Source organism: Papaver somniferum, chromosome 5, assembly GCF_003573695.1.
Source record: "Papaver somniferum cultivar HN1 chromosome 5, ASM357369v1, whole genome shotgun sequence".
Classification (NCBI taxonomy): Eukaryota; Viridiplantae; Streptophyta; class Magnoliopsida; order Ranunculales; family Papaveraceae; genus Papaver; species Papaver somniferum.
The window spans coordinates 159,521,623-159,531,454 of record NC_039362.1 but is presented as its reverse complement, the minus strand read 5'-3'; the positions used below and the strand labels follow the sequence as shown (position 1 = coordinate 159,531,454).

The window sequence follows — 9,832 nt, the reverse complement described above, 5'->3', positions numbered from 1 at the left end:
TCTTGCTAAAATTCCAATGTTTGGATCGATACCCCGAGCAACATTTTTGGTTCTAGGTATGTGGGTTTCATTTCTCTTATCCATTGTTTTATAATCGAATCGACGATGTTTTGATTTTACGATTCGCGGCGATGTTTCGGTTGAACGAGGAAATTTTTTTTTTCTTCCACAATCGGAAGATAATATGAAACTGGAAGAAGAAGAGTTGAAATGAATAGAATTGTTTTTGATTTGGTTTTTATACAGTTTTACCAGAAGGGCATTTATGTAACTTCAATATTATATAGGGTACCCCTTAACTAGAGTCTTTGGCTGAGTATAAATTGATGGCCCCTAAATTCTTTGGGGTTGCCCCTAAAAACGCCAGGCAAAAAAAGACCCAAGAAACATGAAATTAAACACAAACCTCCAGCTGTATCTACTCTATCCAATAATTTAATACCCACAGACTCGGACCTACAATGATGCCCGTATCCAGCTCCTCAAAGTCCCTACACCATCTATGTTTCTTTCAGCTTCCTTCCATTCGATATTTTTTCTTCTTTTCTTTTTCTGTTTTGCTGTCAGTAAAAATGACGGTGCCACTGCAAATCCAACCGCCCATTTCCTATAGATTCCATATACTCACACTTTCACTTTCTCTCTTTCAAAAAAAAAAAAAAAAACACAAAACAAAACAAAACAAAAAACAACGAACAGACGAAAAAGAAAAGAAAGAACTTTGCAGAGTCTAGTAGAAGAAGAACTATCTATCTGTCTGTAACTCAGGTCCAATGTAAGTAAATCTTAGTTTCAATCATTGGGTTTTTTCTATAATTACTCTCCTAGTATGTAGAGATCTGAATTAACTCTTTTCTGCAGTTTGTGTTCTTTTTAGATTTTTTTTTTCTTGTGTTCTTTAGTGTAATTTTGTTTATAATGTGTAGAATAAATATGCATATCACTTGAATTTAAGTAAGTTCTGAACATTTGTTTTTGTTTGTTTTTCTTAGATTTGATTTTTAGAAGTAAGAAGAAATGGCAAGTGAGCTTGTTAATTTGGCAACAAGTGAGAAACTGACAGAAATGGATTGGATTAAAAACATTGAAATCTGTGAACTAGTTGCTCATGACCAAGGGTATGAAATTTTCACTCGTTGCCAATTTTAGAAATACTGATACTCATTCACTTTCTGGGTGATTTTCTTTTCTTGTTGGATGTGTAGGGAGGCTAGAGATGTTATAAAGGTCATTACACGACGATTGGGAGATAAGAACTCAAATGTTCAGCTTTATACTGTAATGGTTGGTGCATTCTCTCTATGTTTCATGTGATGATGACTAATTGTGTCTTTCAACTCATGGAAGAAATTAGTGTAGAAAATCTTGAATGTGATAGCCATATGAATTATCTCCTTAAATGAGGGTTTAAAAATGCTTGAGTACATTGTTTTCAGGTGTACATTGAACATCTTAATAAGTAAATAGACTCACTGGAATGCGTGTAGTTAGTATTTAGGAATTCAATCACAATTGTATGAATCTAGACTAATCTAGAAACATGAAGTGTTGGACTTCACTTATGGGTTTATGAGGGAAAACAAATCTGCATCGTCTCTCTTCCGTCTCAATGTTATGGATTTATCTCCATGAAATATTTATCTCATGTTATAATTTGGAATATGTGTCTAAGCTGGACTATCATCATCTTTCTGGATCATGATAATGCATGTCAATAATTGGTGGTCAACATTGGCTTTTGGAGTGTTATGACTTAAATTATGTTTTCTTATTCCTAATATAAGATTATTTCATATGTGACCATGTAAATCTTTCATGTCTCGCAGTTGTTGGAAGTGTTGATTAATAACTGTGGAGAACATATACACAGGCACGTCCTTGATATGGGAATTCTTCCTATACTGGTGAAGATAGTGAAGAAAAAGGTTGGCCAGCTTTTAAAATGCTAACTTATGGAACCTTTCCTGCTTTTTGGACATCATTGAAATACTTTATTTAAGTTTTCTACTCTTTTACAGAAGGATCTGCCTGTACGTGAAAACATATGTCGTCTTCTCCATGCCACACAAGCATCACTTGGTGGAGCTTTAGGAAAGTTCCCTCAGTATTATGCTGCATATTCTGAGTTGGTGGTAGGTACAAATAATGATGGCTGAGTTCTCTTGAATCTTAGGTCAAGTAAATTTGGGTTAAAGAACCTCTCGACAGTTTACTAGAGTACAATGTAGTTATGCTTTCTTTTTGTATTTCCAGAATGCGGGTATACAGTTTCCTCAAAGACCTACCATCTCCCCTGTGGATCCTACTCCAGTGGCACCCAACGGTAGCTTATCGCAAGTGAAACCTCTGTCTCCTAACCGTAAAGGGGTCGTCGCTCAACAATCAGGTTCACAGAACTCATCCGAATCTAGGTAATAAAATCCCGTCATCTTTCTTTTTGTTTTCCATCAATTTGATTGTGTCAGTACAACTTATTCAAAGAGTCCAAACCCTTGTATTGCGCATAGCATCATATTATTATTATTTTATTTTTTTTGAACTATTATAAAGTTAGTTGCCAGCTCAATATTTATTTTTGATCGTGGTGTTTTTGTTATGCTGTACATTGTGCCTAACTGAGAAACTAAACCTTCTTCAATGTTATTGTACCGGGGCTGTAGAGTAAACTGGGTACTAAAGGAACAACTTATCAGATTTAAAAAATATTTACCTCCTTGAAAATCTTTATGTATTTGAGGATTTGACCGACGCTTTCGCCTTTTGACTTTATGTCTTGGTCAAACCCATAGAAAATGCTTTCCGTGCTATGTTTCTTTATCTTTTGTTTCTGTTCTGGGATTCTTCTTTAATGAAGTGTCACTCTTGGTAATTGCTACTATGGGGTTTCTGAATATGTTGGTACTTGGTACAGAATGTCAAACAATTTTTGTATGCCTCCCAGTTTGCTAGGTTCAACTTGGTGTAACCAAGTATATATGAAAAAAAGAAAAGAAAACGGCTATACAAGTAATAACTTGTCTGATTTTATACCGATGTTGCAGTATAATCCAAAAGGCTGGTGCTGCTCTGGACGTTCTGAGAGATGTGCTAGATGCTATTGATACTCGGCGTCCTGAGGTAAGGAGTCAGACAGACATCATGTAGGCTTTAAAATTGTCAACCTATTGTACTGTCAGACTTTACAATTGGAGATCAGGACGTCAGTTACATTAGTCGTTACCAATTTATTATCAATCATGTGTTTCCCTACTCTTTCTATTTTGCATGCTTGTTATTTAATGGGCTTCCTACAAATGATTTTGCTACTCAAGCTTGTGAATTGATTCATGGACTTCTAATATATTTGGTATTTTTGTTTATAACCTGGTGTATGTCTTCCACCTTTCTAGAGAGGTGCACCTATGCTCCTTAATGGGTTCATATTGATCCACTTACTGCATCCTAACTTTGATCTATGTTTCTCCTTGTCGAACACATTAAGAATTATCCTTCCTACTGACAAACTCTATCAAGGCTAGCACTCCCAGTCATAGGGATGAAATGTTGGATCAGTTACACAATAACGCTAATTAGAATGTGGTGAGATAATTGAAGTTGAATATCTAGGGACAGGGACCATGTTGACCAAACTTTTTTTCTTCTATTTTCTATTGGAGCTGTTGCTTTTAATTGCATGACGGTAGATTCTATCCTTGCTATCGTTACACTTTTCTGCCTCCACTATCTTCATTCCTGAGCTTTTTAATCTAGTATTATGAGCAAGTTAAATCTTGACTAGCCAATATTGTGATTATGCCATGTAAAGGATGAGCCTCTAATATTATTTTGATGGTCTTGTGTTTGTTCTTCAGTGTGAAACTGTAGTTGTTGGTCAAATGATACTCTAGAAACTAGTCGTCGCATTACATAACCAGCACTAGTTCTGTGGTTCACATTATCGACATGATCCATATTGTAAGCAAAGAATAAGTAAATCTGCCTCTCTAGTAGGGTGGTAAAGTCGTAGGCGGTGATATCTAAGCTTAGGTTGAAGCCCCCCTACATAGATTACTGACAAAAAGATACAGAAAGCGCCATCAGTTTTGGAACTCCCTAAATTGATTCGTAGTTAACATCAAGTACCTCCTTCTGCAGATGTTTAGCTGATTAACTTCAACTTGTGCAGACTTACGTTGGGTTTTAAATGATTTTTCGAAATATACTTCTCTCATGCTGGATACGCAGTAGACGCTAGTATACTTATGTGTTAACTGTATGCTCATAAGGATCCAGTTTTTCAATAATGCACACAATTTTCTGCTCGCATGCTAATTTGGAAATTACATGTGCATATGCATACTTAATTCCCTGTCTCCTAACCCAAACTGTCCATGAATGTAGCGGTTTCACAAACACTGTATGCATTTCCTTTACTTTCATGGTTGCCTTTTATCTTTTAGGGGGCAAATGATGAGTTCACACTGGATCTTGTGGAGCAGTGTTCATTTCAAAAGCAGCGAGTAATGCATCTTGTGCTAACCTGTAGGTAAAGTCATTTCTTTTTTGCAGTTACAATTCATTATGCTAAAAAGTCATATATTATTTTCTGTGTATCTTGTTATGGTAAACTACGTCTACAGGTCCATAAAGTGTCTCCATTTTAAGTTTTTAGCGATACTGTATTTTCTGTTTCCCATTTCGTTTTCCCCTTTTGCTGAAGCTGGATTTACAGTTTTCAATTGGTTAAGAATAAAAAGTCTATTAATCATATGGAGTATTTGTTTACTGTCTGATAAATAGCATCAGTAATACACAACTTCAAATACTGGATCTTAACATTGTCTCAAATTGATAATGAATGGAATACCTAGAATCCTGAATTCAGGTTTCTTTCAATTATATAAAATGCTGTGTTCACTATATTCAGCACATCCATTGTTCCACATCTTCGACACCTTTTCAAAAAGTAGCGTCAAAGGTTGTTAATACTGGAGCTGACGATAATCAATCGTCTAAAATTTTCATTTTTTTAAAAATAGATTTTCTTTTCTCAAAGTTGAATTCTTTTGGATTGATTTCTATATTGGATGAATTTCCATCCAAATTTATTGAAGATTATACCAGTGAGCTCCTTCCTGACTTTGAAATGTGAATATTTAACAACTAAATAATCTTAAAGCAAGCTGATAGCAAACTTGTTTATTGTTGTCTTTTTGATCGATAACTTGTTTATTGTTATTGTTTCATATTGATCACATGTATCTTCCATTTATGCAGGAATGAGAATGTGGTTTCTCAAGCAATTGAACTGAACGACCAGCTCGAGAAAGTACTTGTCAAACACGATACACTTCTTGCAGTTCGTGCTGCATCTATTTCCAATCCCTTTGTCTGTGAAGAAATGGAGGAGGAAGATCAAGAGGAACAGGCGTACCAACTTGTTCGTAGGTACGTTTTCATGCTACAATTTCTTATCAATTCCCTCTGACCAACCTACTCATATTGCTCTTGATTATGAGATAATTGGGTGATTGCCTTTGAGGGGAAAAGTTTCTAACCCGTAACCATGCAAAAATTTATTTTGGTGTTTGCCCTTCAATATAAGATTTAAGTGTACATATATTCCTACAGATAACTCTCACAATACTCGAACTTTTGAAACCAAAAATCACTTTCTTAGGAATATAAGTTTAGGGGAAGAACTTGAGAAAGCTCTTTAAACCCCGGTCATCAGGATCACCAAATTTATGGTTTCATGATATTTTCTATAAGAACCACAATTTGGCTCTCGAACAGTTGAGATTTTAGAAAATTAAATCAGCATAATGAGTTTGAGTAGTCACTTCCGTACATAAAAGTTACTGATGTGAAGTTGTGAACGAATTAATATAGATGTGTGGTGTTGAGCTTAATATGCATCTAAAAAGTAAGATCGTTACAAGTAGAACAAGTGACGAAGGGTAACTAAATTGGATATCGTCTAGGTAGAACATCTAATTCATTTGACAGCTGGGCAATAGGTGAAAACAGTTTGGAACAGAACAGATGACTCTGTCATAGTGCTATAATGCTGCGTAGTTCTACCCACATGAATTTCACTTGTTGTTGTATGTATGGTATAGGCAGCACAACGGCGATCTCCATAAAAAAATGCTATAGTTTTTACGTAGTTGACTTACTGATTAACCCTTTTCACTTGTCAGAGTGTTGTAATGCTGCGTAGTTCTACCCACATGAATTTCACTTGTTGTTGTATATATATGGTATAGGCAGCACCACTCCGATCTCTATAAAAAATGCTTTAGTTTTTACGTAGTTGACTAATTGATTACCCTTTTCAAATTGATTATTTACAGAATGCGGAAAGGAAAAGCTTGTGTGAGACCTGAAGAAGGCCACCACAAGGAAAAAGCATCTGCGAGTTTGTTAGGAAAAATTGAACATGAACGTTTGCTTCATCGCCCTCTTATAAGACCGACAACAAGTTCAGAGCAAAAGGAATCTGTAAGTGAACCCCCTCTCCCCCCTCCAGCTGCTGCCACAATAATTCCTCTCCCCCCTCCAGCTGCTGCCACAATAATTCCTCCCCCACCAGCCAAACGAGTTGAAAGGGAGAGATTTTTTCAGGAGAAACAGGTGGTAGATGGCACAGAATTGGAGGATCATGTAGCTAGCATCTCACTGCAAGGCAAGAACTCGACCAATTAAATCGTTATTTTCTATAACTATGAGTTGATAATTTTACTCTTTTCTATTACTATGATGATTTTACTCTGTAGAAATTCTTTGCTCGTATATATACAGTTGTTTACTCTGTAACCCACATGGCTGTTAATACAAGGGTCTAAGTCTTGTGGTGCGTTCTTGTTGATCTTTAAGCGCCACTGGGAACTTCTTTTGCATACAATTGTCTCAACTTTTAATTTTATTATTTGTTATTGTCTCAATTAGATCCTTGTCACGGTGTGATAGTTAGGGGCTGTCAATTTTAGCTGCCATTAGTGGATCTGTGGGTGTATTTAGTTAAATTCTGTTGTCCAGTATCTAATTGTTTCTATCCGTAGGATTTAGCCACTTAGCCACGTGTCCCTCATCCGTTGGGCAGGATTAGGGTTCATCCGTTGAGCAGGATTAGGGTTAATCATTGACTACTTAAATGTGTAAGAGATTATTTTCCTCTCGGTTGAAATTTATGAAACAAAACCTATTTGGCCGCGTTCTTCATGAACCAGATTTGGCTCAATTCCTTACAGATTTGAGATTCTTCTTTCCATTTTTATCATCATTTCATCTTTCTGGTTGTTCATTTGTTGTTTAAACACAACAATTGATATCAGAACCGTTCAATCTATCCAAATTTTTTTTTCTACAATGACTCTCAAAGAGGTTTCAGATAAGGCTGATGCTAATACAGCAGCCATCACTCAACTCAGATCTGAATTCAAAACCCTTTCGACGGATCTTATTACTCAGATTGATACAGTGAAAGCTACCTTCAAGGAGGCATTAAAAGAGAATAATCGAAATCTCATCAAGTTATTCAGTAATCTAACAATAATCATCGTCCTGAAGACGAGAGTGGATCTCACATACATGATGATGAGGATTCAAATTACGTTCATCAACATCATTCCAACTTTCATAATCACCATCATCGTATTCCAAAGTTGGATTTCCCACGTTTTGATAGCGATAATCCTCGAGGTTGGATCCAGAAAAGTAAACGGTATTTTCAGCTGAATGACATTGAAGAACATAAGAAGGTTGATATTGCTACCATCTACCTAGAAGGTAAGGCCGACAAATGGTTTTTAAATTTTCATGTTAATAGGAAACGTATTACTTGGCAGCATTTATCTAGACACTTATGTGCTAGATTTGAAAATCCAATCGAAGAAAACTTTGTCGGCGGTTTCAATAAGTTAGTGCAGACTGCCACAGTTGATGATTATTATGAAGATTTTGAGTCTCTAAAGGCCTTAATGCTCAACATGAACCCATCTTTCACTGATGCATATTTTGTCATGAGTTTTCTTAGTGGCTTAAAGGATGAGATATGAAAATATGTTTCCATGTTTCACTCACAAACGTTAGCAGATGCTTTTTCCTTTGCCAGATTACAAGAGCAGAAACTCAGTTTAGCTGCTCCCACAACTAAGCCATTTACCAAACCCTTTACCACCCCTTTCACCTTCACTAGACAATATTCATTTAAAAATTTTCCTCATAAACCCATTCTTACATCACCCAAATCTGCTCTTATGACTCCCAAATCTTCTTTCAACACTCCATCAAAATCCAACCCCACAACTCCTACAATTAAAAGACTAAAACAATAGGAGATAAACAAAAGAATAGCTCAAGGATTATGCTACAATTGTGATGAGGTGTATAGACAAGGTTATTCTGTAAAGGCAAGTAGAAGATCTTCATGCTTCAAGTAGAGAATGCTGAATCACAGGACACTGAAGAGGAGGAAGAAATTTTTGGGGAAGCTGTAGGATCTCCAGTGCAGTCTGATATGGAGATTTCTTTACATGCCTTGACTGGTAATGCCAACATAAGGTCTCAATACTCATTGACACTGGCAGCACAACCAGTTTTATTGACAGTGTCTTAGCTGCTTCCCTACTGTCATAGCTGCTTCCCTTCATTGCTGCATTGAACCAACTACTCCAATGAGAGTCACAGTTGCTAATGGAGAGCAAACAATCAGTACTGGCATCTGTTCAAAACTCCAATAGAGCATGCAAGGCCATACCTTTGTGGAAGATTTGAGGATTTTTCCCTTGGGAGGTTGTGATATTGTATTGGGTGCAGATTGGCTCAAGACTCTAGGTGATGTACTTTTTAATTTTTCCAAGTCGAGTATTTCATTTCAATACAAAAATAAGAAGGTTACCTTACAAGGTACTGCTCCAAGACCTTCTCTACTCCAGATAAGTGGTGCAGTTGTGAAGAATTTTTTTTCAACCACTTCTCATGGTATTGTGGGCCACTTGTTTTCCATTTCTGCACCTACTTCCCCACCCATCACTCGTGATATCTTACTACCCTTGTTAACTGAATTTCAAGATATCTTTCAAGAGCCTACTCAATTACCTCTTAAAAGAATCTTGGACCATAAAATTCCCTTACAACCTGATTATACTCATGTTAACCTCAGAGCTTACAAATTCCCTTATAGCCAGAAAGGAGCAGTTGAACAAATTGTTAATGAAATGCTTCATTCTAGCATCATCCAACCAAGCCACAATCCATTTGCATCTCCAATTCTCTTGGTCAAAAAGAAAGATAACTCTTGGAGATTCTGTGTGGATTATAGAAAGTTAAATATATAGAATTGCCATCAAGGATAGATTTCCCATACCCATTTTTGATGAATTACTAGATGAGTTAAGTGGGTATGCAATCTTCTCCAAAATTGATTTAAGAGCAGGTTAATATCAAATCAGGGTCCATGACTTGGACATCTTCAAAACAACATTTAGAACTAATCAAGGTCATTATGAATTCAAAGTGATGCCATTTGGTCTTACAAATGCTTCTGCCACATTTCCGGCTTTAATGAATGACATTTTTCAACCATTCTTGAGAAAGCTTGTTTTGGTCTTCTTTGATGATATACTCATTTACAGTGCCAACATGAATGAGAATTTGGAACATCTCAGGATTGTTTTTGCCTTGCTCAGACAACACCAACTCTTTGCTAAGATGTCCAAATGCAGCTTTGGACAATCTTCCTTAGAATATCTTGGTCACATCATTACAACTGAAGAGGTTAGTGCTGATCCTAACAAGATTGCATGGATGAAGAACTGGCCACTTCCAAAGACCATCAAAGAATTGAGAG

General features: G+C 36.4%; 1 protein-coding gene across 1 annotated transcript; it reads left to right on the top strand.

Annotated features, from left to right (window-relative positions):
* The first annotated feature begins 578 nt into the window (after positions 1–578).
* On the top strand, positions 579–6,929 carry LOC113283397 (TOM1-like protein 5). The gene is made up of 10 exons (XM_026532633.1): positions 579–775; positions 993–1,118; positions 1,206–1,284; positions 1,827–1,925; positions 2,019–2,132; positions 2,254–2,411; positions 3,042–3,117; positions 4,440–4,525; positions 5,257–5,427; positions 6,336–6,929. The coding sequence occupies exons 2-10, from the start codon at positions 1,018–1,020 to the stop codon at positions 6,685–6,687; spliced, it is 1,236 nt and encodes a 411-aa protein (XP_026388418.1). The 5' UTR covers positions 579–775; positions 993–1,017; the 3' UTR covers positions 6,688–6,929.
* Positions 6,930–9,832: the final 2,903 nt, after the last annotated feature.

Excerpts from the sequence above, each read along its gene's own strand:
- LOC113283397 (XM_026532633.1), top strand. The coding sequence starts at position 1,018 with ATGGCAAGTGAGCTTGTTAATTTGGCAACAAGTGAGAAACTGACAGAA. Across the intron at positions 4,526-5,256 it reads CATCTTGTGCTAACCTGTAG|GAATGAGAATGTGGTTTCTC; the intron begins GTAAAGTCATTT and ends CCATTTATGCAG. Across the intron at positions 5,428-6,335 it reads GCGTACCAACTTGTTCGTAG|AATGCGGAAAGGAAAAGCTT; the intron begins GTACGTTTTCAT and ends GATTATTTACAG.